General features: G+C 36.0%; 1 protein-coding gene across 2 annotated transcripts; it reads left to right on the forward strand.

Moving 5' to 3' along the window:
- Window positions 1-417: 417 nt before the first annotated feature.
- Window positions 418-27,636, forward strand: LOC102918155 (cysteine-rich secretory protein 1-like). 2 transcript variants are annotated; one of them, XM_076557871.1, is made up of 8 exons: window positions 418-632; window positions 11,174-11,247; window positions 15,214-15,330; window positions 16,558-16,645; window positions 19,161-19,306; window positions 20,607-20,701; window positions 23,657-23,745; window positions 26,853-27,636. In XM_076557871.1, the coding sequence occupies exons 2-8, from the start codon at window positions 11,176-11,178 to the stop codon at window positions 26,867-26,869; spliced, it is 624 nt and encodes a 207-aa protein (XP_076413986.1). In that variant the 5' UTR covers window positions 418-632; window positions 11,174-11,175; the 3' UTR covers window positions 26,870-27,636. The 2 variants fall into 2 exon arrangements, with proteins under 2 accessions (XP_076413986.1, XP_076413987.1); XM_076557872.1 differs by lacking the exon at window positions 23,657-23,745.

The raw sequence follows: 27,636 nt of genomic DNA on the forward strand, positions 1-27,636 counted from the left end.
GAATCAAGAAAAAGGATATGATTCTACATTATGAGTTAATCATTAGGAAATTATAAAAATAAGAAAGATAGGAATGTTGCAGAAATTATACAGGTGTATAAATTAGGATATATATGAAAGTTTAAAATAGATTATAGTATAATTTCATAAGAATTTTTGTTTTGCTTATTATAAGTTAAGAATTAGCTTTTTAGATTCCTTTGTCTGGCAACAGTGACCATGAGGAAACATTAAAGGCCTTGCCTCCCCCGCCTAGTTATTTTTTGTCTACTTGCTCCAGGATCTGTGATCATTGAATTTTATGATTATGACTTTTTAAGGACATTTTGGTTCATGTTGGGAAAAATATTCACATATTCGATATTTTTTGAAGTGCAAATACAGACTGATGTAATCATTGTTGTAAGATATATAAAAAAACCTCTGTGGCTCTGGGAAGAGAGAGGCATATATTCTCTTCTATACACTGCCTCTTGAGCACAATATCCAAGAAAATATTCCTAGAGCCTCAGAAAAGGTTCAAACTGCTGTCCAGCACAAATTCTATCACCTGCTCCATCCATTCTTCTCCAGTCCTGATCTCTGCTGCAGCTGGTGGCCAGCATAAGTGGTGCCTGAACAGGAGACTTGAAGTAGGATAAGTATTAATAAGGTGTTTCTGGTGTAGAGAGAATCCCACAAGGGTGTTGCTGACTCCTTGTCAAAAAGGTGGGCTGGGTGAAAGTGGGTAATATGAAAGAATTAATAAAGATCTCCTGGTCATTGAATAGGCCTAGGAGAGTATATAAGAGAAAAGAAAAATTGATACAATGGGACAGGTTGAGGCTAAGAGGCTTTTTGTTGATATTTTAAAACATACTTGAAAGAGAAAGGAATAAAAGTTGATGACAACCAAGTTTGTGAGATTTTACAGTTTGTGCATGAGTTTAGTTCTTGGTTTCCTGATCAAGGATCCCTCGATATTGATAGTTGCGATAAAGTAGGAGAAGATTAGATTTTGGTATGAATCCAATGGGCCACAAGGCATGCCTGTAGATGCTTTAGCTTATTGGTCACTAATAAAGCAGGCTTTGACTGCAGTGGAAGTTGGGGATTTACCTAAATGTAAAAAATTTACAGAAAACTCTCTGCTCCCCTTCTTTTTAAAGATCCATTAGGAAAGCAGGTTAGTAATGAGGAGAAATGATATAAGAAGAATGGAGAGTCTTTTCAAACAGAAAGTGACTGAGAGTAAGAAGAAATTTAAAGTTTTAAGGAGGATTGCCCACCTTAGTATTTCCTTTTCAAAGGAAACCTAAAAAGAGGCCAAAAATAGAAAAGGAGCCTGTAGGTTTTGTTGTAGCAGTTAGAGAAGCTGACAGAGCAGGGGAACCTTTGCTTAGGTGTTATCCAGTAATGTTTGATACAAATATTCAAGAGATGCCTATGTTGGAGCTCCTTATGCAATTTTACATCGTGAATCCATTGGTTCTTTATATATTTTGGAAAATAACAATAGTTCATTTAAAATAATTTTTAAGCTTTAAGTACTTTCTAATTTTATTCCTTCTTTATTATTATTATTACTACAAAATTTTCTATTTACTTTACATACCAACTATAGATGCCCCTCCTCCCTCTTCCCACTCTCCAGCCTTCCCCACCCTATCCATCCCTGAATCCCACCTCCTCAAAGTCAAGGTCTTCCATGGGGAGTCAGCGGAGTCTGGTACATTCAGTAATCCAGGTCCCAATTGTATTACTTCTAATGTAACAGATGAGGATTTGTTATATTAGGCCAACCACATTATGTTGTACTTCCTGTTAATATTACTGGAAATTGGTATGCTAATCCTGGTAACAGGTTATGAATAAAGTTGTATATTCTTTCTGCAGAGGTAAACGTTTTGTGGTAACATTAATTTTAGATGTTACTGCATTAATTGCTATTGCAGATAGTTTAGTTTTTTCTACTGCTCCTTTGGTTAAACATATTCATGCAGCTCATCATGTGAATAAATTATCAAAAAAATGTTTCTATTGCCCTTTTGATTCAGGAACACATAGATTGAGGTATTCAGGAAAGACTTAATGCTTTGGAAGAAGCAATGGTTTATATAGGAAATCAAATTCAAAATATTAAGTTTAGATTATCAATGGAATGTCACTCACAAAACCACTGGATTTGTGATACTCCTTTATGATACAATGCTTCAGAACATTCTTGGGACAAGATTCAAGCTCAACTTAAGGGAGTTTGGGATTATTCAAACTTTTCTTTGGATCTTCATAATCTATCTGAAAAAATTTCTGTTATGTGCAAAGCTCATATTGATTCTTCCAAAGTGGAAGAATTCTCAACTTCTTTCGTTTAGGCCATTGGTTCCAATACTATTTGGCCATTTTTTTTTTATTAATTTGGGATTGATAATTTTTATTTTCTTCCTTATTTTTTTCTTTTCCAAATCATCTTACAATGACTAGCATGAGGCATCAGAACACTGTCAGTGAAATTTCAAATGGATCTACTAAAAATAAAAAAGGGGAAGATGGTGGCTCCACTCACCGTTTAGCTGAATAGAATGTATGACTGTTGTGTGGCTAAGGAGACTGTGTGACAAAGTTCCAGTTCTCATCACTTAGCTAAGGAGACTGTAGGACTGGTGTTTGGATAGAAACTGTGTGACAAAGTCCGGTTTCTGGTTGAGTGGATACAGCCCCACTTCCTCCTTTAGTTTTATTACTTAAAAAATAAAGTAATTTGTGTAGTGGTTTTAGGATTCACTGACTTGCTCATTTTTGCCCTCAAAATATTGATGGTCTGAGATGCGCTTGGAAAGGAGTTAAGATGAACAACTTTATTGAGAAAAGTAATATTAAACCTATGCATTTGAAAGTATTAATATTGATGAAATAGCTGAACAGTATGTTCTTACTAAACTCCAGAGATGGAGATGAAGATCAAGATTGGGAAAGTACAAAAAACCCACAAATGAGTTTGGGAACATTTACTGCCTATTTTGTAGTGAAGATATTAATGCTTTTATAGATATAAAATACAAATTTGAAAACTATGTATCAAGAAAAATTATTATTTCACATTATGTGTTAATCATTAGAAGATTATAAAAATACAAAGTCAGGAATGTTGTAGAAATTACATAGATGTATAAATTAGGTTGTATACAATGGTTTAAAATAGATTATGGTATGATTTGATAAGAATTTTTGTTTTGCTTATTATGTTAAAAATTAGCCTTTTATATTCAAATGGTCTGGCATCAGTGACCATGAGAAAAAATTAAAGGACTCTCCTACCCAGCCCAGTTAAACTCTGTCTACTTGCTCCAGTAACTATTATCCTTGAATTTTATGATGATGTCTTTTTAAGGATGTTTTGGTTCACATTGGGAAAATACTCATGTATTCATTACTTTTGAAATGCAAATATAGACTGATGTGATCATTGTTGTAGGATAAAAAAGTAAACTCTGGCCGGGCGGTGGTGGCGCACGCCTTTAATCCCAGCACTCGGGAGGCAGAGCCAGGCGGATCTCTGTGAGTTCGAGGCCAACCTGATCTCCAAAGCGAGTTCCAGGAAAGGCGCAAAGCTACACAGAGAAACCCTGTCTCAAAAAAACAAAACAAAACAAAACAAAAAAACAACAAAAAACAACAACAACAAAAAAAAACAAAAAAAAAAAAGTAAACTCTGTGGCCCTGGGAAGAGAGAGATACACATATATTCTCTCTCTCTTTTTTTTTTTTTTCAAGACAGGGTTTCTCTGTGTAGCTTTGTGCCTTTCCTGGAACTTGCTTTGGAGACCAGGCTGGCTTCGAACTCACAGAGATCCGCCTGCCTCTGCCTCCCAAGTGCTGGGATTAAAGTCCTGCGCCACCACCGCCCGGCAATATATATTCTCTTTATATACTGCCACCTGAGCACAGTATCAAATATCATCCTAGAGACTCAGAAAAAAATTCAAACTGTTGTCTGGTGCAACTTCTTTATATTGCCTGGTGCATCCACCCTTCTCCAGTCTGATCTCTGCTGAAACTGGTCCCCAGCAGGGCATAGATAAGCCTTACTCATACCACAGCAGTTCTGAACAATTTGTATAGTTGGTGCTTTTTCAAAGCAGGAATTATACTGGTCTAGTAAAGTGATGTTAAATTCTCCTCTAAGACCCATGACCTAACTAGCGCTGGGTTTCTAACTAGGCTAGGTTTCTAGTACCAAGCATAATTTACCCATTATTGAGGGTTCATTAAGTACAATTAGATGTTGTTGGTTACAGCCTACATAAGACTGCTACTATGAACTTTTGAGAATGTCTTACCATGCTTGTCATTATTGTAGTTCATAGGCATAACAGCTGATTAGTACTACTGATTGCTATTCTCCACTGTCACCTTGCACAGCAACTTCTAGAAGGAAGCTGTCAGATGAGAGCCAGTGAGACAGAGCCCTGTATCTGAAGCATGTGGTGTCTTAAGAAACAGGGACTTACCTTTAACTTCTAGGCTGCATCAAAAGGAAACAACAAAAAGTCTATATTGTTTTAGGATTCACTTGGATTCCCTAAGCAAAAGTTCAACAGAACTTTCTAATGAAGGGTACTACAGCTTCTGTTAAATAATCTATGGCTCTTAGAGGGAGTATTATAGCCTCACTGGCATGATTAAGTTTCATATACATATGTATATATATGCATATATATAGGTTGTGTGTATATATGCGTGTATATGTGTATGCATATATACATATGCTTATATGTATTATATGCAATTATAGAAAAACACAAAATAACATAATTCTTTAGAGTTTTTTCAAACATCCTTACTGTTATTTGTCCCTCCTCCCTCCTTGTCCTTCTAAACTGGCCTGCTTCTCCCTCCTCTTATTTCTCATTTCCTCTTGATTTAGATATTCAGTAAAAAAATATGCATTATTGAAAACATGTTTGTGCTCAACATTGGATATGATAAAGGGTGAGTCATGCATAAGTTGTCTTAAAAATTCAACATCACCTTTGTGATATGTTCTTTTGTAACACTGCAAATATCATAGTATGATAGAGTCTGTTTCTGTATCCCTTTGGGATTGCCGAGAACAGCAGGAAGAAGGACTCTGAGAAGACTGTTTCCTCGACTGTTGTATGTGTTGACCAACAGTGTTGATCTATGGCTCTGATCAAGTGATTTCCTTGGGTCACAAGTGCCACCTTCCCAGGAAGTCTCATCATCCTGTGGAAGACATATCTATACACAGATATTTATTGTGACTTATTATATTTTAAAAATGTCTTTTCTCATCATAGATGAGAAAATATCAATATGGCATGAATTAGTCATTCTGGTATGTATTTCTAAACGAATATATGAGCTATGCTTACATGGTTCCATTAGACAGCCAGCTGATTGGAGCTTATTTATCCAGAAAGTAGTATTTGTTTTCTTCAGTGACCTTAATGTTCTTCCTGATAGTTTTAAAAATAGCAAAAAACAGAGCTTAAAGGCATAAAAGTTAAGATCAAAGATTAACAAACAAGTTACAAAATGCAAAAAACCATGGGTCCTTATTTCCCCTAAATAGTTACAAGCAATCATCTATGTACTAAAAAATACAGAAAAAGAAATATCATTTGTGCAGTGGTTTTCTCTACAGATTTGTAAACTGAGAAAAATGATAGAAGGTGATTTAGTGGTATAGGCACTTAAGCCTATCTTGTATCTTGAATCAGTTATCATCCACCCAGAGAAGGAACTTATTTCTCAGTCTGGTTAATGAGCATAATTTTATGGATTAAAAAACTGTAAATATAAAAATGATTTCTTCATCATTTAGATTACATATTTAAACCAATATGTGAAAATGCTCTGACTAACTGTAACTCAATGATTCTGAATGAGTAAAATGGGAAATGTAGTGAAACTGTGGAAGAAAATCCACTGAAAATTTATATATTAAGAAAAATGCTATTATTCTCAGATTATACATTTTAGATTGCCCTGCTGGACACTTCTTAGCGGTGGAGTAACAGAATTGGGAAACAATTCCTGTCATTTATTTATCATTTTTTAGTAAAGAGGTTGTCTTTTTTTGAAATTATGTTTCAGTATATCAGATATTTATTGTAATTCCACAAAACCAGTTACTTCTCATTAGTTAGGAAAGTCAACTTATTCTCTCATAATTCACAGAAGTGTAGAGTACTTATATTCTGGTAAAAAAGAAAAGAAGTATTCAACACACAAAAAGGAAGGCCTTGAAAATACTGCTACACAGCAATGGATGACATGTACTCTATCATCTTATCACAAGTAAACTAAAGAGTATTTCCCCACATATACTTTAAAGTGAATATCATTATAAAAATTTCACCAATGTTCATGAGAACAGAAATCTCAAGCTTATGACAAATTTGCACACCATTAAGCAGCCTTCAGGGTGAGTAGCGACCCTTCTGAACATGTTCTTGACACATTCTTTCATAGAAAGCTGGAGGTTAGAGACAGCATATCCGAAGGTAATGCGATTCAGGATTACTTAGAGCTCATATTTCCCTTGTATATCTATATTTACTTATTTATTATTTTGGAGACAGGGTTTCTCTTTGTGTAGCTCTGGCTTTCTTGGAACTCACTCTGTAGATCTGGCTGGCCTCAAACTCACAGAGATCCACTTGCCTTTGCCTCCTGAGTGCTTACATTATATTTGTGCACCAACCACACACAGCTCTCACTTGTATAGTAAAAAATACACAGGTGGACTTGATGAAAGAGAGTTAAGCAAGCTGTGAGCCTTTAATTTCTAATGGTCAAGTCCACCCTGACCTTTAAAGATTGTCTGAAACAGTGTCTAATAGGTAAGCCTATTATTTTTTTTTAATTTATTTATTTATTATGTACACAGAAAAGGGAGCCAGATCTCATTACAGATGGTTGTGAGCCACCATGTGGGTGCTGGGAATTGAACTCAGGACCTCTGGAAGAACAATAGGTGCTCTTAACCTCTGAGCCATCTCTCCAGCCCAAGCCTATTATTAAATACAATTCAAACATGTGTTGAGTAGATCTTTCCCCTGGTATATCTTTTTCACATAAATCAGTGAACTTAAAGATAAATAAGAAAATGAGAATAGGTTATTGAATTATGTATGATATATTTCAATATATATGACAGCATGTGCCCCACAAATGCCTCTCAGTGCTATGTATGTACTACTTGTGATTGTGTTATTTATTCTTGTTTATTTATTAAAAAAGATTTCTTAACATCATTGCCTAGGAAACTTGTTATTAGTCTATCCTGCTTTTACTTTATGTTGTCGAAACAAGCTTAGAAATCATGAAACCTTGTGTGGATCTTAATACTCAAATGATAGCAATTTGATATGTTGCTCAATATGTGTTCAACTTCATTCGACCAGAAAATAAAAGCTAATACTAGGGATCTTAAAAATATCAGAGGGCTCTGGGATTCTTTACCAATATACTGTGTAAAGCACTATCACATTGAATTTACAAAGGTAAAGGACACAATTATTTTCTATATCTATATGGTCCAACAAATAATCAGAGATGCTTTGGATTTTTGTGAAGACATCTTGAATTCTCTAGAGATCATGAATAATATAATCTAACACTTATTATCAAAGGATTTTTTTAAATTATGCATATATATGTATATATTTGCTTCTGTGTAGAGGTATATGCGTGTGAATAAAGTGTTCAGTGAGACTAGAAGGTGTCAGGTCCCTGAGGCTGGAGTTGCAAGCAGTAGTGAGACAAATGACATGGGTGGAAGTGAACTCAATGTTGTCTGTAAGAGCATAAGTTACTCTTAACCATTGAGTCGTCTCTGCAGCCCCCTTAAAAGAGAGAAAGAAATACAGCTCTGATAAGATGAAAATGAGTTGGTTAGGGGCATCTACTGACAAATATATAGATACATTATAACATTAGATGAGCACTCAAGAGCTAGTAAACTTCTCTAATAATTTGTTTCTGATAGCCATATACAGAGTCACCATATGATGCCAAAATTTCAGTTAGATGACCAGCTACACAAATCTACCATGACAGATCTTGTGTCATACCTTGTTATCCAAGATGTTCTTACACAATCAGATTGTGTCAAAGCAGGAAATAGGTAGAGTACAGATAGACAGTTCTGACTCTCGTCTGTCACCACCTTTCTTCTTCCAGCAAACAAACACTTTATTCTGCTTGGACACCACTAGTAAATAGCACTGTTTTATTTGAAGATGAATCTCCTGATGCCTGTGCATTTATAACTCATCAGCAGCAAAATGTTGTAATTAGTGATTGCCCATCTGGACTGTTGTCAGAACCCTAATGATACATTTATTGAGTACAATTGTTTTTACTTAAACTCTAAAGCTAAGTATACATGATATAAGTATCTTATTTGTTACCATAAAATGCTTTTTTAAAGAGATATTGGATTGAATTTCTTTATAGTAAAATCAGAAATAATGTCTGTGACTTTCTAAAGTAGTTATATCAGAGGTACCTTTATTAGAACTTTGATTTAGGAGTGTAAGAAATTTTCTGTGCAATAATGGAGATATTATTAGATTATGGATGAGAAGATAGCCTTGCTAATTATTTAAATTGTCCAACTCAACATTATAGCACTGATCTTGAAATAAATGTGTTATTGGTGATCATCAGAATATATATTTGGTCCATAAAATACACTCAAGACAAGCAGAAAACAAAATATTTCATTATTCTGATCATAGGTGAATATACTCAGGTAGCTTGTAGGTTCTGTACATAATAAATTGTGTGGATATCTTATATGACAAAGCAGTTTCCCTCATAGATATTTGTGTTTGGGTCAGATAGGAAATGGTTCTGGAGAATATTAGGATATTATGATACTACTTAATATCAATTAATAGGGAATTATATGACTTTGGAGAAGATTGTAATTCCAAAAGTGATTTATTGATACTTTTCTTCCTGTGTTTCAATAATGTACTCAACGATTCGACATCTGAATTTACAGAGTCTGCCAATCTGGTTAAACTTGTGATGTTGTATTAAAAATCAGTCAAAGTTATGATAAGTGTCAATTCCAAGAGCTATTTGATAATAGACTGCTATTTGGTAGACCTCAATCATTCAGGAGAGACAGCTCATTTTACAAAAAACAGGGGTAAGTTACATAAGTGCGTGTCAGAAATTTCAAGTATTGTAGATCAGGCATAGCTCAGATTTCCAGTGCTACTGCTTAGCAAGTTCAAAGAAGCAGGGGTATTTATTCTTCGAAATGAAAACATAAAAAAGAATGCTTTTCAGGAACTGACAACACTGTTGTTCTTACAAGATATTGTCTCGATTGTGTCCACAGTAACTTCTAGCAGTTCTATAGAATTTATGTTCTGTGCTAACTGCTTCATATATCAGAGAAACACAACAAAGCAAACTGAGTGATGATTGAATATGACATTGGAATTTACAAAATATTGCAGTAGATACTCAGAAGAATGTGACTGGTTACCATGTGATTCTTCCAGTAATGCGCTCACCCCAGGCACCTCTGCTGGAGTTCGATTGACATATTTCCTTGTCTACACAATCTTCTAAATCACCAGAGCCTCTGGCTCTCAGAACTGAATGCTTTGATGCCACAAAGCCGGTACTGAGATTTCAGATGTGCTCCCAAAATTCTTATGACGTGTCAGTATTAAATCTCTAACACTGATATTATTCATGTGTAAAGTGGGATATTGAGTCACAGTATCTAACTGCTAGGTTTTTATGAATTTTAAACGAAGCCCATAGAGAGTCACATAACAAGTGACACCAAACATAGTCTATGCTATTTTGTGTGTCTACATTGGGTCAAAGGGTGCTTAGCAAAGTTTCTTGAACATTACCTATTTATGCATTGCATCCTTCTGTCTTTATTAATTGTAGAGTAAGACAGACTTCTTTCTGGTTAGGAGAAATCATTAAAATCCAGCTGTAGATGTTGGCAGTTTGTCTCAGTAGAAAATGCACTTGCTATGCAAACATGAGTGCCAAAGTTTAAATCACCAGAATCCATGTAAAGCCATGTGGGTGTGGCTGCATGCTAATAACTTCAGTGGAGGCAGAAGGTAGAGAAAGAGATTAGCCAGAGCAAGCTTTGTAGCCAGACTAACTGAAATGGTGAGTTCCGGGCTCCCTGACAGATCCTGTCTCAACTTATAAGGTCGGGAGCAACTGGGAACACCTAATGTCTGCCTCAGGTCAGGTATCCACATACATACATATATATATATATATATATATATATATATATATATATATATATATATATATATGAAGTGTGTGTCCATGCATGTGTGTGTTTTACTTAATATCCTTAATAAAAGAATGTGCTTCAAATTATTTAAATGGTTTCCCTGTTATTGGACATGACATTTATTTATCATACATTTACCATTATATGTAAAATATGATGCTGAACGTTTAAGATTTTCAAGGTTCAGTCTTGGTATTATGGACCAGACTTTGACAATAAATGTGTTAATACATTGTACACATGAGCCAAGTTATGGACATTGATGTAAAAATATGACAGAATTGTGTGGTAATGTACAGATATGACTCAGTGCTTCAGATTCTGAGGCAAAGTTGTAAGCTTGAAGCTAGACTGGGTTACATAGTAAAATCTTGTCTCAAAAAGAAAAGAAAAACTTTTAATGAATGAATAACAAACTAACATCCTACAATAGAGTAGACAGAGCTTAAAATATCCAACAAGGATATATCATATTGTAGTCTTGCCCGGCCATGGCAATAGTTGGATGCTTTTGCTGCTCTTGAATGGACAAATGAAGAATTCCTAAATTTCTAGAATCTGAAGAGAGGACCTCCATGGATTAGAGTGCGACAGGGGAGGAGACACTAATCACCTGGTGCACTCATGGGTGCATGCTTTGGAGAGCTTCATTAGGTACTTTGATTTATTTCTTATTGCACCAGCTGGCGGTAGGATTCCTCAGTTGATTTTATTATCATTTTGATGATATAAATAGTATGTCCTCCTTGTTATATTGTTAGTAAATCTAGGAAATGATTCTCATCACTTCCTCCATACCTTCTGTGTTACTCAGAACTCCATGTACTAAACATTCAAATGCAGACCTTTTTCCTCTCCTTTGTTTTCTAGACATGACATTATTCACATTATTGTTGTTCCTGATTGCTGTATTGCCCCCATCCCTTCCTCAAGATGACTATGAGGTATGGTAAGCTTTAGTGTCTTTTCAGAACAATTTAGGTAACTAGAAGGCCAGAGTGTGGAGTAAGTCACTTTGATCCTCAGCAATACAAACACACACACACACACACACACACACACACACACACACACACACACACACACACACACCAGAGTGTTTAATATATCTACTATGCAAACAATAAGTATGTACATGATCCAAGTATTTATTATTTATAATATATTCTCATACTTAGCAAATCCCAGATGAAACTCAGTCACTTTCTTTAATGATGGAATGTGTAGTACCAGAAAAATACTCTCTCCCCTTAGTTAAAAAGCTACTAAAAGTTAGAAGCATTGGTTATTGCTGTAGCCTTCGTTCTCTTCTTTGGCTTCTGCATTGAAGATTACTAGAGTTCCTCAAAATTATGGAGTGAAAATATCTGGTTAAACCTGTTTTGGAATATAAGTTATATGTCTTTTGTTACCATAATCAAATTAGTAACATGGAGACAATTATCTAGGTGTTCTTTAAAGTTGTTTGCCTTCCCAGTTTCTTTCCGAAAATGATTGTATTTTAAGGCACCTTGAACCATCTATTATCCCCTCCCTTCATCCCTTCTTCCTGCCTTCTCTCTTTGGTCTATTGATACTTCTTTATAAATTTTCAAGATCTAATAGCAGAGAGATTCAAGCCATGTTTTATGAAGGAAGGAAGATTTCTTTGAGAGTTACCATTGTGGGAGCCCGTTCTGGGGTTCCTCGTGGCTTTACCCAGCAGGTCCAAATAGAGGATGATCAGAACCACGGGCCTGAGTGCAGGTGTCTGAGATGGCCTGCACTTGGCTGTGCTGGGGGAGGAGGTCTTTTGCTCCACCCCTTGGCGTCTCTATAAAAACCCTGGACCAGAGACAGTCCGGGCCCGTTGGAATAGGTTCCAGGCCCTCTCGAGGCTATCCTTTATTTTCTATCTGTTTATCTCCACAAGATTCTCCGCTATAAATCCTTCTAATATTTCCTGCTGATCGCACTCAAGAAAACTCTGGGAAGCTGTGGGGGTGGTGGGTAAACGCCCCACAACCATGGAGAACTGATTCATCTCTAAGTGTCATTTATTGTTGTTTCTTTCATTTTACTCTGTGGTGTTGTAATTATTAGGTCACATTTCTATCCAAAACAAACCCTTAAACATTTTATTCTCACATTTCAGTGTTCCTAGTGTGATTTAGTTTAAATCTGCACAAATTCCTGCTAAGAAAATATAAGCACACTGTTGTCTCATGGAATTTTTAGCTACCACGCAAGGTAGCATAACAAGCAGAAAATAATAACGGCTTTCTCAGAAGTCATATATTTTGTCTTTGGAAACAAAACCTTCTTAGGTAGAGTTTTCCGGTTAAAATGAAACATCTGGGGGTGGAGCTTGGAGAGATGGCTTGTGGATAAGAGCATCTACTGCTCTTGAAGAGGACCCTTTGGTTTCCAGCATCCACCTCAGGTGGCTTACATCCACATGTAACACACACCCCAGGGCATCTGATATTCTCTTAATACTTCCACTAGCACTGCACTTTTCTCCACAAACCCATATTCAACTCAAACATATACCCTTAACTTCAAAAAAATTTAGAAAATGATGCCATTTCCTCAATAAATAAACATCTTGGGATATTGTTACTTTACATTAAAATAAAATGTGAGGATTTTCAATCAATGACTTTAACATGTATATCCTTTCTGCCTTAGAAACCACTAGCTGTGAGAGATTTCTTTGCACAAGGCTTTCATAGTGCCTACAGAACATAAAACAGGGAGAGATGGACATGTCGCAGCCACTGGCAATGCAGTGTGATTAGATCCATGAATGCAATGTCCACAGAGACTTGAGGGAAGTAAGACTGCAGGATGGAGAAACTGATCCCAGCACTGAGATATGTATGTGAGAGTCAGTCCATGAATACTTATGCTGTAACATCTTGCTCTACACTATAAAACAGCACATTTTTGAATATGTTTATATCAGCAAGTGGCTCTTATATCTCTGCCAATTCACATAATATCACTCCATCCACCTGTGCCACACAAATGAAAAAGGTAAATTTAAATATCAGCATCTGAGTTAATTTAGCAGGCTTATTGCTGTGCAGTGAAATGTAAAGTCAGTAATGCTAACCTATTTCAAGAACTCATTGTCTCCAAATTGACTTGTATGTTCTATTAGATAAAGCTGTCTTCAGAGTGATCACAAAACCGTGTTACATATAAAATTCTCTAATGCACACATGTATTGGCTAAGGGCCTACACGTTATCTCACAAGCTTTCAAACTCCTGGTCAGATGGCTATTGCCTCTTAAGATCTATCATAAATTATATTTCTTCATCCTTAGCACTTCCTTACTACAGCTTAACTGAGTGTGAATGACTTAAGGCTCTCTACCATTCATGGCTATTATTATAGATCTCTCTTAAATCAAAATTGACATTTGTAGCCTCAGAAGAGTTTTTACTTTGACATGTCAGACATTCATTCTATTCTCCAAATTTTTATTTAAAGTGTTTCTAATAAAAAGGCATAGATTTTCTTAATTATCAAGTCTTAATGACTAACATTAGTCTGAATACTTTAAAATGACTTTCATTTACTTTAGACAGCTTATTCACCTTTTTATATATCTTAATGTGCTGGGAGCCATCCCCAGGGATGCTTGGGTCCTGGAGATGGTGTAAAGAGTCAGCGGGGAAAGAAGTCAGTCAGGCCATGTTGGTCAGGAGAAAATTGCAGCCTGACTGACTAGCAGCCAGAGTGTTTATTTATACAGAATTTACTTAGCAGGGATACAGTCATGATGTTCCAAAACATAGATCATATCATTTTTGTTTTTGGACATGTGTTTCACTTTCTTTTGCTCATCTTTTTGTTATCATTAATAAACTATGACAGAACAGAGTTATCATTTCCAGTCATTTCCCCTCAAGTTTTGATATCATTAATAAGCAGAGTTATCATTCTTAATCATTAACTCCATAACCCAATTTTTGAGAATTTGTGCTCAGGTTGGTTGTTTTGGTTGCTTCAAGGACACTAGACCAAAACAAAATCTTCAAACACCCTGGGCATTTTGCCATGTTTCAATCAATGTATTATTAACTTTTAATGATCAGAGTGCCCAGGAAAATTCCTCAGGCTAAAACTGCTGCAGTTATTATTTAAATTCTGGCATAATACAATCAATGTTCACATTAATATCCTTATAGAATTGGTCTATATGTCTAATCCTGGCATTCTGTTGTTTCTTGGTCATATGACATTATGGTGGTTCTACATGAGCTAACTTCTAACACAGGGAGGTCCTAATATCTCATTCTTTTATACTCTTTCCACTTCATACTTTGTTCATCAGCATGTCTCTATGTAGGGCAGAGTTGTATGTGACATAATTGTCTGAGTGTACAGTGGGAAGAAGCTTGTAATCTGAACTGTGGGCAATTCCTCTAGCCCACTAAATCTTCTTGACCTTTCTAATTTTACTTTGTTTTGAATATCTTTTTTCAGTGTAAGTGCAGGAACAGATGTTTCAAGAATGCCTCATGAAGTGACCTCTGGATTCTTCTTTATGTGTCACAACCTCCAAGGCATAAGGAACACATTCAAGTAGATAAGGGTATCTCCCTCAAATTGTGTGCGGGGAATGTTAAGGACTTTCCTGGATAAGCTTAGAAGCAGAATTCCTGGGAGAAGGCATAAATAATTCATAAGGAATTTTCCATCAACCCAATATCCTCAAGTTGTAGAAATATTTAAAGTGCCCCAAGTACATAACAGGTGGAGATGAAAACCAAAAGTGGCATGACAGCCATCATGCAGCTCAGCTTTGCTAGATCTTTGTCAAGCAGCTGTGCTGGCTTTATGACTTCTGTCATTCCATTCAGATATGGCTGTGCCATTAATGTACACTAACATGACTTTAATTTTATTTTCTTTCAGAATAAAAATTTTGAGGATTTAGCAACCACTAAATTGTCAGTCCAAGAAGAGATTGTAAACAAGCACAACCAACTGAGAAGAATGGTTTCTCCACCTGGTAGTGACTTACTAAAGATGGTGAGGGCTCACAACAGGACAGTGCATTTGGAGTGCTGTGTTTGGAGCCTGAGGATAGTATCTGGCTTCTCCTGTGTGCTTTAAGAGTGTCTGCCTCTATTCTAGCTTCTCTTAAAAAAATATACAAATGTATTTGTTTTGTTTATGTGCATGTGCGTGGGTGTGTGCCCATTATATCAGAGTTGGTTCTCTACTTCTATGTCTTTAGCTGTGCAATGATCAGAGTAGAATTTATTAAATTTCTTCTATAACAGTGACTTATTGGTATTAGGGAGCTATATCAATTATAGTGACTGAACTAAAATCAAATCTTTTGAGTTTGGTCTCCAGTGAAATGCCACGAAGTTATTTTGGCTCACTCTTCTCTCTTCTAATCAGGGTCAGAACATTTCCCCTTTAAGGTCCAGTGAGCTTTCAACTAAATAGTCTACTCTCTGGATCCAGAATCAACATCCTTGTGTCTCTTAAATTCATTTAATGAGGGAAAAAAATGAAGCTAGGATTAATGAGGCAACTTCTTTCAGGTGTAAAAATAGTCTTAGTACATCAACATGGTTAATGCTACTCACTCTACAGCAATTACTCAATTTTTAAGGATTCCTATTGTGATTTCACTAAGACATTAGACCATTAAAGGTTTAGCATTTTTGGTGGCCTTGGGAAGATAGACTATTTGTATTTATTTGGTACAGAAGAGGCCATATACAAGTTGGATTAACTTTGAACATAGGTTATGAAACTAGTAAGAAGATCAATGTTGGGGGATGGCAAGGGATTATAGAAGGCATGGGAAGTAGAAGGAAATAGAACATGTGTACAGGCAGATCTCTGTGAGTTTGAGGCCAGTCTCGGCTACCAAGTGAGTTCCAGGAAAAGGTGCAAAGCTACATAAGGAAACCCTGTCTCGACCCCCCCCCCCCAAAAAAAAGAGAATATGTGTGACATCAAATAGAGGCTGTGGGTGGGCCATGCATGGATGGATGGGCAGGAACAGGAAGATAGGGGGAGAAAATATGCAAAAATAAACTTATTTATAAATGCCAATATAAATGTTGATAATATATATGTGAACACAAAAATATAGACATATACCATATTATATATTGATTATGATGAAAATCAGAAGACGCCTACAGATATTTTGCAATGATATTAGCCTGTCTGCAAAGATCATGTGGCTCTGATGTTTGAGTTATTCTATGACTATCTTCTTCTTTTTCTCTTTAGCAATGGAGCAATGATGCCAGAGTGAATGCACAGAGATGGGCAAGCCAGTGCACTTATGAACACAGTGCTCTAGAAGCCAGGACCACCAGTATGTAAACTCAAAATTACTTGCAAAGGAATGGAGACTTACAAAAGAAAGTCATTTTCTCATACTATGTCGACAAAATGTCGTAAATGAATACGTATTTTGATACTGCCTTTTTAAAATGTTAAATATCTGTGGGACAGAAATGGCTCTGAAAGGCTCCACTTTGTGCTTATTGAATGTTTTATATTTTACACAAACTGTCTTTCCTGATGCCAGTTTTGTGCTTTACAATCAGATTTACAAGTGAAGCAAGGTATGAATCATCTCTTTCTCTGCTTTGAAAATTAGAAACTGATGTCTGGATGAAAATAATTACTAATTATGGCCTTACAAAGGAAATTTGAAATTAGAATCTTTATTTTATTTTATTCTATAATGGTTTTATTTAGTGTTTGTGTGTCTCTGCATATTTATGCATGTGTGCATGTATCTAAGAATGCTTCTAGAGGGCAGAAGGATGCAACAGACCATCGGGAGCTTACAGGTTACTGGTGGTTGTCACAGTGTTGTCACAGGCGGTGGTATGCCACACTATATGGATGTTAGGAGTTGGATTCAAGTCTTCTGAAATAGCAAGGTATACTCTTACATGCTCAGCCATTTCTCCAGCACTCTGAAATTAGAATTTCTATCTTTAACCCAATTATTAATGATGTGGCTTGTTGTGTTTCCAAACTATATTTTTAATTATACAAAATATATTTAATTTGATCGACTAATTCTTCATTTTTGTTAAGAAATACCAAATATTTTGGCATTTACCTTTACTACTTAGTTTATTACTTTTGGTGGGGAGGAGACAGGTCCCATTGTATAGCCCAGGACATCTTCAAATTTCTGACCTTCCTGCCTTAGCTTCCTAAGTACTGGGATTTTATGTGTAAGCCACCATTAAGTGTACACCCAGCTCTTCCTTCATTTTTTGTGAGATCAACTTTTGTACACTTTGAGTGCCTGAAAGAACATATTATGTTAAATTAAAAATAATCTATGAAACAATATTGACATAGAGAAGTGTAAAATTATAACAAAATTAATAAATGGGCCATGAGACAAAATATTTCCTGAAATATTAAAAATGATCACCTTTGGCTCAATTTGAACCTAATAAATTAATAACCTCTTTTAAAGATTTACTTCTTAGACACTTCTAATTTAATAATAAAATGACTAAAAATTCATTAAAAAGGCTACAATATTCACTTACACTTTATAGTAATTTTTTATTTACAGAGCTTGATAAAAATAATAAGCTATTTTGGGTGGGTTAAAAGATGCTTTTTTCCCATTCTCTGAAGAAAATTTGGCCCTTGGAGTTTTAATTTTCTAGTTAAGACATGACTGTAACATGAATTGTTAAATGGTCTTATTAATAAAATATCTGGATCCAGCCATGTCTTACCTCTAGGAAATCCTCAGGCAAAGAGAGAACTACTTCTTGTACACTAATGACTATATAACTTTCTGAGCCCAGCCATCTTACCTCTTCTCTCCACCCAGCTACATCACTTCCTCTTCCCGTCCTATTCTATCACTTCCTGTCTGTGTGTATAATCCTCTAGATTTCTATGGTTAACTAGTGCTGGTCTTAAAGGTGTGTGGCACCAGGCCTGGCTCTGTTCCCAGTGGGACCTTGAACTCACAGGGATCTGGATAAATCTTGGCCTCCAGAAAGCTAGGATTAAAGGCATGTGCTACCACTGCCTAGCCTCTATGTTTAACATAGCGGTTATCTTTTTCCTCTGATCTCCATGAAAGCTTTATTTATTAGAGCACAAATAAAATATCACCATACATGACCTATAAACTTTGAAAATATAATCCCTTCTGTTTTGTTTGCTCTGTACTTGTAGTTTTTAAAGGATGACTATAAAAAGGCTCACACAGAACAATAATCGGAAATATGTAAAATTGTTATAAAAAATATCTAGCTACTCAGGAAAGGCATGAATGAAGTTCGTCTTGGTCTTAAGACTGCAAATCCACATTTGGTACACATGAGACACGGGCATGCACACACACATACACATGTGCACACAGATGTGGAGAATTTAATGTGTGGATGAATGAGTTCAAGGAGAGAAGCTACTGAAAAAAAGACTTCTCTATCTACTTAGTGCTCATGGTGTTTAGCACACATGTTGAATACCTATGGCTACTCTGCAGCTAAAGGTTCGTCAGGTCTGAATCATGTTTCTTATGCAATATTCAAAAGGAACTGTGAGGGGTTGGGGATTTAGCTCAGTGGTAGAGTGCTTGCCTAGCAACTGCAAGGCCCTGGGTTCATTCCTCAGCTCTGAAACAAAAAGACAAAATAACAGAAAAGAAAAAAGAAAAGAAAAAACCCCAAACAAACAAAAGAAACTGTGAGCAATGACTTTAAAAAGTAGGGATTTGTGTGCGTGCGTGGATGTGTGTGTGTGTGTGTGTGTGTGTGTGCGTGTGTGTGTGTGTGTGTGTGTGCATTCCTCTTTTTTTATTACTGTCTTTTAGAGTTTTCTGTCTTTTTCCTTAGACTTAATATGTGGTGAGAATATCTTCATGTCAAGTTACCCAGCATCATGGTCTCGTGCAATCCAAACCTGGTATGATGAAGCCAAAGATTTCAGGTTTAATTCAGGCCCGAAATCACCTAATGCATTAATTGGACATTATACTCAGGTAAGAAAAAATACACTCTGTAAGTTCTAGGCAAGGAAATATTTTTAATTACTTGACTGATTTCAATAAAGAATTTCAGAAACCCTGACAGCTACCTTCCTGCAAGATCTAAAGGCCAGGGCCTTGGGTCCTTTCCTATCAAACAAATGACTCTTTTAGCAAGAATTATAAGATTGTGGCTCCATCCTGTTCACTGTCAAGAGGGCCTTCCAAACCTAGGAAGAAGGTGATGTGGGGATTCCTGCTTGGCAGTATGGAGAGAAGATCCAGTTGTGGTACAGGCATGCAGCAGCTCCAAATCACTGGCCTGATCATATCCTGCAGTCTGAGAGACTTGAGCTGAAACACAGTTTCAGCAGGGAACCAGGATATTCAAGCCCAAAGCTCCACACAGAAACAACTACCACATACAACTTCTAAGAAATATGCTGGCCGGGCGGTGGTGGCGCACGCCTTTAATCCCAGCACTCGGGAGGCAGAGCCAGGCGGATCTCTGTGAGTTCGAGGCCAGCCTGGGCTACCAAGTGAGTTCCAAGAAAGGCGCAAAGCTACACAGAGAAACCCTGTCTCGAAAAACCAAAAAAAAAAAAAAAAAAAAAAAAAAAAAGAAAAAGAAATATGCTGAGTATCAGCTTTCCACCAAGCAAGGCTTGCAGCCACTCCTGATCCCTGCCCACCTAGAAAAGAAGATACTCATGATCACAGCTTAGTATCAAACTGGAAAGTCTTTTCTGAGATGCAGGGAGGAAGTTCTGGCTCACCTTCTCAAGCCAAGGTTCATAAAAGCACTTCAGAATAGTCACCAGGAACATCTTGGTCAGTTTGATGTCTGACCAGGAATTGACCTGATATCCAGGTTACCTTCTAGCTGTTTATGGTCACATGCCTGTAGAATTGGAAGCATTGAAATTCTACATCACACCAGGATCCTCCTGGTGTCCATAGATTCTTTGATGCTGCCTTTCATTTTGACATGAAGCACCTTGGCCTCAGCCCAGGCTTCTGCATCTTGCTCATCTTGGAAACTGTCAAAGATGACAAAGAAGAAGAAAGCTTCTCTGAGATGGGGCTGAAGCCACTCTCAGCCTTCATGAACTCTACTTCCTGAAAGATTTGCCAGACTACCTGACCAACAGCCACCCCTGAGGGAGGTTCTCACATCTGTACCTTGATTCAATCATAAATATATCTATAAGATATATATAAACAAAGTTACCAGTAGTGTTTTAAATTTTGAAATTGTTTTTCTGCATTATTTTCCTTTCTGACCTGTGCCCTGTCTTCTTCTCTGGGTGTATAGGTTGTTTGGAATACATCTTACCAAGTTGCCTGTGGAGTTGCTAAGTGCTATGGGGAATTAATGAAGTTCATGTATGTTTGTCACTACTGTCCTCCGTAAGTATCCATTTCAAAGTTCATTTTCAACAACGTCAAATGAAACTTGACATTTTAAAATTATCATGGTATAAAAACAAATTAAAGATATATTTTACACATGGAGAGAAAAATAAAAAAACTTCTAAATATTCCCTAGAGATGAAACTTATTTACCTAAATCTTTGAATCACTTCCATGAATCACCCTCAGAAGCATTTTCCTTATCTTTTTGTTTTTGTTTTTTTTGTTTTTCAAGACAGGGTTTCTCTGTGTAGTTTTGCGCCTTTCCTGGAACTTACTTTGTAGACCAGGCTGGCCTCGAACTCACAGAGATCCACCTAGCTCTGCCTCCCCAGTGCTGGGATTAAAGGCGTGCACCACCATCGCCCGGCCACATTTTCCTTATCTTTAAAAATGATTTCTCTTCCATCCTCCATTGCTGTTTTCTGGACTAATGTTGACCTCATAAAGACCCAAGTATAAAGATTGTGAATTCATATTTTCTGTTCATGCTATGTTTGTAGGCTATAAAGCAAACTTTTAATAGTAGACCAGGAGTAAACATGAGTGAATGACATAGGTTAGTGATTGTGGGGCTTCTAATTATTTGATCCTACCCCTGATAGGTTGTTGTATCTGTTTTCAAATTTAATTGTTAAGGCCCAGTAGTGGTTCACACCTTTAATCCAAGGACTTGGGAGGCAGAGTCAGGCAATCTCTGTGAGTTTGGGGCCAGTCAGGGCAACACAGAGAACCGTTGTCTCAAATATCCAAAAAAAGTTTGTTTGATTTTTTTGTGAATTTCATATAGGAGTACTGTATTTCCATTATTTCCACACTTCCCTCTACTCAAAACCTTCATACCTCACACTCCCTGGCAAATTCATGATCTCAGTTTTCTTATTGTACATGCACAAAGCCACACATGGGCAAATGTAGATGCAGATTTAATTAAAATATTTTAAAAAACAAATTAAGTTAACAAATTATGAAAATACATTCTTTTTTTTTCTCATGAAAATTTTTTAAGAGCTCAAACACAGCATACAAAGGAAGTGAATTTCTGGCTTTAAAATCAAGATTTAGAGAATGAGTTTTTCAGAATTTTTAGTAAATTCTTAGGAGAAAGATTTAAGATTTTAGCTTTCTAAACTATTTGAAATACATTAAGGACCTCTCAAAGAGCCTTTGAAGTTTAAGACTTAGTAAATTCTTAGAAGTATAATGTAGCAACACAGGGCTGATAAATGACTCAGTGGTGTAGAATTGTTGCTGTTCTTGAGGATCCATGATTGGTTCCTTACAATGTCAAGTAGGTCATATCTATTTTTAATGTTAGGACTAAGGACCTTTTCTGGCCTTTGTGGGTGTGTGGGTGTTCACATGCATAACTAAGGCAACAAAAATTAAGCTTGGAAAAATAGCAACCAGGCTAGTCATTGTTACATTTTTGCAGAAAGATAAAACTATTGGTTATTATCTCCCTTGGCAGCTTACATAGCATCTTCTAATACTATGAGAGCTAATCTGGAAGAAAGAGTTTTCCAGGTCAATTCCAGCTCAATTTCTCCAACTCCTGTGTCTGAAGTTGGTGATGTTTTTAACAATAGGCTCTTATCTTTGATTTGGGGACGTAACCAAGAGTGATAACAAAAGGTTGTATTGCCCTGGATAAGGAGCTATGGGTAAGCTATGGGTGTTGAGAAAGGATCAGTTTCTTCAGGGAGTAGACTCCTGATAAGTTATCCAGTGCCAGGTTGTCAACCCTAAACACTTGTGGACACCAAAGTCATCAAATTCTGTGTAATTGGAGTCATAGACAGTTGCAAGCCACCAGAAGTGGAAGCTGGGAACCAAACCCAAGTCTATTAAAGGGGAATGTCCTCTTAAGTACTGAGACATCTCTCTACCTCTATTATCCTTTTAATACAAGAAACATATACAACAAGAGGCTGAGGGTCTTCAAATCAAGTCTTTTAAATGATTCATTTCTAATCTGTTTGTGGGTTGAATAGTAGGATCCTCAAAGAATTTTCAAGCATGTTTCTGTTGGCATTAAGTAATACAAAGAAGGAAGGCACTGGACTCCATCCAGCTACCTGGTCAAGTAGGCATCTGGAGCCTTGCACCTAGAAATGTCAGATGAGTAATGAAGAGGAGCAAGTGACAGATTTTTTACACTGCTTTCTGATTTTTCATTCTTAACATTGTTCATACACTTAGAGCTGTGTTCTGCATATAGAGGAGAGGTTCTGCTGCAAGCCCTTGGGCATTGCACACACACCCTTGCCACCCTTAGTGCAAAGGAGAGTCTGACTTTTCTAATTTCCTGGGAAGATCAGGGAAGTGATGCTCCTACTGAGGGGTAGGCTTGGCACCTTCAGAGTACTGCACCCTTCAGATAGTTTGTATAAAGGTTTTTCTCATTGATATTCTCATTTTGATAAGCATAGAAGTCTCAAACCCACTTCCTACCTTCAAAAGACCCCAAACATTCCTAAGCATTAGGACTTTCCCAATTATACACTTAAATACCTGAAACTCAGTACATCATCAATGGGACCTCCTCCACACTATAGGAATCACAGCATATACCTGTATCTATTTTTCTCTATAGGAAATAGCTTTTATACCTAAGGAGCATTCCTGACATAATTATTTTTCAGGTTTATCAAGAAATAAAGAGAGTGTTTCAACATTAAAACGTTTATAACCTTTAGACTCTTATTTACTCTATTTCAGTTGCTCAGGTTCTGAGATGATGGTTGAGGGAAAGAGTGAATGGGTTAATTATCCCATTTTTTCACATCTCTGTCTGAATACTCTTAGGAAATGTTAGGTTTTTTTTATGGCATAGCTAAAGCTTTTAATAAGAATCCATATGTATATGAAAATTTATATTGGTGATATATGCAAGCATTAGAGTGTACAGAGAAAAATTAAAAGTATTTGATTTTTGCATTTCAATTTCAGTGGTAATTTTATAAGAAGGCAATACATACCTTACACAATAGGACAACCGTGTGCCCTTTGTTCTGATCACTGTGATGATGGACTATGCAGTAAGTTTTATTAACATACTAATATAATAATATAAAATATCAATCTGTTTTAAGATTTAATAGCATGGCTTTATTATCAAGAGACAAATATGTACTTAATATAATTTTTGGAATTACATATTTTCCTTTGTTTAGGATGTATGTACTTTTGAAATTGAAAAACATGATAATTTATGTTGTCTAAGGAAACACTTAAAATCAGTGCATGCTTGTAACTATATTATTATTATTGCTATTGGAGTCTACAGAAATATTTCTGTGGCTATAATTCACTAAATTTAAAGTGAATTTTCTTATTATCAATGACTTTAGGAACTTAAGATTGGCATTTTAAGAAGAGTAATCACTATAAATCTAAGTGGTTGAGACAGCAGTACACAGGTCAGCCCAGAGATTTAAGAAATATACAATTCTTCACCCACTAAGGAGCTTAGCACAGTAAATTCTCAAGCTCCTCTAGAGCATCTTTTGAATTTTGTATTACATTTTTATTTATTTGTGAATGGGTATTTATGTCTCTCTTTATATATACAGACACACGAATGTGTGAAATGGCTTCTGTGTGTGATTGTGTGTTGAGATTAGAGGACAACATGTGTGAATTAGTTCTCTCCTTCCACGATAAAGGTATGAGAGATCGATTTCAAGTGGCTTCGTGGCAAGTTCTATTACCTTGATCCATCTCACTGGTCCTAGATTGTTATTTGAATATCCTTCCATTCAGTCATCAGTTACATGATTTTTAAGCCATTTTCTGTGCATTATTAGAGTCTAAATCAAGTCTATACATATTATGAGTACTTTAAAAATGTTAGTATTTCATCACAGGGAGTGAAATGAATGTCATAGTATCTTGTTTTTAGTATTATTATGAATATAAATATAAAAATAAATATAATCCCAACTTTCCAAGGGCAGAGGAAGGAGCATCAGAAGTTCATAACCAGTTTGAAATATTGATCTATCCTAGCAGGAACAAACAACAAATAGAAAGACTTAAACAGAATAGAAAGAAAATTATCTTTATTTTTATTTTTGTAGTTTTTAAATTTACTTATTTGTGGTTTAGGCCATTTTCAGTTTGAAATAGAGTCTCACTACATAACCAAAGCTGACCCAGAACTCACTATGTAGTCTAGTCTGATCCCAATCGTCTGGAACTTCCAGCGATCATTTCCCACGCGTTACAGAAATTGTATCCTCCAAATAGCTCTTAGAAAAAGCATATTGAAAGAGCCAGCTAGGAAATATAGATACAGAACTAGTTATTTTTGTGTTACTGCTCTAAAAGTTATGAAAATGGCTTGCAGAGAGAGAAGGTAGAATAAAAATATTTTTTTGCTAATTGTGTTTTTTCAGGGCTGATATACATAGGCATGTACACGGACAAGTGTAAAGGGCAAAAAGGCCTTGTGAACACAGATAAGAAACAGGGAAGTCAGGAAAGTTAAACATAGAGTTTATCTCTTCAGTGGAATGAGATGCATATCTGCTCTTTCTGGAATGTCAGGAATTACAAGGTTTTACATCCTGGTGATCTTTTGCTGTCTGATGAGACAGGCTCCATCGTATCTCCCAGAATTTGTTTTACTTTTCCTAGACCCTTTATCTGTAAATCTTCAGCAGTGATATTAGGTCATCAAACCCATTCTTACAAATGATGTCACTTGTGCATTTCAACAGCCTTAGTGACTTCTATGTTATCTTAGAGACTGGCTAATCCTGACACCCGCTGGGATTATATTACATCAGTCATCTTCCTAGACCTTAAATCCTGGGTACTATCTCTGAGTCAACAGTACCTACTCTTATGAAGGAAGACTCAGGTACTTTGTAAAGATCCTCAATGTAAACATGTCTTCAATTGCTGTGTACACGTGACTGAGTTAATTGCTATCAGAAAACTTTTTTTCCCCAAAGTTATGCTGTACTTAAACATGGCTAATGTGACATGGTCTGGGCTGACTTTCATTCTTATCTCATCATGGATCATGTTATTTTTCCTCCTGCTAGCTGTAAAGCCTGCAGAGAACTACCACACAAAGTGAAAGAGGACTAGCCATGTGCCTGAGTGGTGCTTCTCTGGAGGTGAAATTAGCAGAGGTACATTATTGTAAGAGCTAGATTCTAGCCTAGGCAACAAATAGGACTCTGTCTCAATAAACAGGAACAAAAGTACAGGGTAAAAACAAGTTATTTTGAATGATTTGGTAATTATGAGTTTACAATTCACTGAGACTGGGTGAGCTGAATGGAGGTTCATGAGCTGTCGATATACATCAAAGACATGACAAAGACTGTAGGGTCATGAAATTCAAATGAGTTTTCTTGAGTTTGTGGCCACTGCTGGACATTTTAATATAAATATTTAATTATCAGAGGAAAACTCTCTACTATCTACTTTCCCAAATCTTTGTATTCATAAAATTATCTCCTCTGGTATGAAAAACAGAATCAGAGTTTAGGGCAATCTTGGACAATAGAATATTCTAGATTGATTTAATGGTCAGTATTTTTACATAAAGAGGCTAGCTGCAAGGCACAGTAGCTATACAACATATCAATGAATCTTGTTTGCTGAGAATATAGAGTTGAAATATTAACCATACTCAAGTTTAGAAAGTACTTGTATAATGGCTGACATTTTAAATAGTGAGGTTCTTATTTAGTATTTATCTTTATTTTATGTTTATAAATGTTGATGTGCATGTAGGTATTTATGCACATACATTTTAACCCAGTGACCATGGAGGACAGGAGAGAGCACTGGGTCCCATGGAACTGCAGTTACAGGTGGTCCTAAGCCACAATGTGGATTCTGAAAATCAAAACCAGTTCTCTGCAAGAGCAAGGACTCTTAATAACTGAGCTGTTTTTTTAGCCTCTAGATAGTTTAGTTCCTCAAAGAACCAACGAAGTTAATTTTCTCAAGCTTTTTTGAGTGAAGAAATACATTAATTCATATCAAAGATATTTCATAAAGCTCTAATTTTAAAGGATATTCATACATTTGCTCAATCCCCTCCTATTTCATTTGTTTTATTTTTTCACTGCTAATAGAGGAAAATAATAACAAAGTGAGGAATATCTTTGTTTCTTTCTTTCAGCAACTATGAATACTTGAATATGTAGTAAATGTGAATATGAAGACAAGTTTTCTATCTGTGCAGAATTGAAGGCTTCACCAACCTGTGAATATCCAAAGATTAAACAAGAATGCAAAGCTACATGCAACTGTGAAGGCAAAATTCATTAAATTTCCAGTACAAATGAACAGGGTCATGTGAAGAAAGAGCACCTCCTCTACTTAGGCTAGTCATATTCCACTAGGAATTAGAGGTATAGATACAATGAAATGATTCCACACAGTAAACATTCCTTTCTTCTGTATCATTCTATTTAGTAAAAATATTTTACATCCAAAGATTTTGAAATAACATAATCAATAATACCTTTGGACCTTGACCTCTGAATTCTATGATACATTTATGGAGTTGAGTCAAGCCTAAGGTTATACAATATCTGTATGACTAAGGTCACTGAAACTCCATCCTGAAAATAAGAATCAGGTTCCCAGAGCACAGTGGAGTAAAGGAACAGCATATACTTCCACTGTAACTGTCAGTCATCTTTCCTAGCTCTACCTAGCTAACTATATCTGTAACCACGTCCACATTAGCTTTCTTTGATTTTTTCTCACCGTTTGCTCTTCTTCACATGCACCGGAATTAGTGGTTCAAATTTTAAACTTCAATTTACATTTTAGTTTTTGGGTTTTTCAAGCACCTTATAGAAATTTAACTTAATGAATAGAATTTGCATGTCCAAGTGATTGCACTGACCTTGATTGTTTTAAAAAAATTTAAATAAATCTTATTATTTGCATATTAA

Source organism: Peromyscus maniculatus, chromosome 21 (assembly GCF_049852395.1).
Source record: "Peromyscus maniculatus bairdii isolate BWxNUB_F1_BW_parent chromosome 21, HU_Pman_BW_mat_3.1, whole genome shotgun sequence".
Lineage (NCBI taxonomy): Eukaryota > Metazoa > Chordata > Mammalia > Rodentia > Cricetidae > Peromyscus > Peromyscus maniculatus.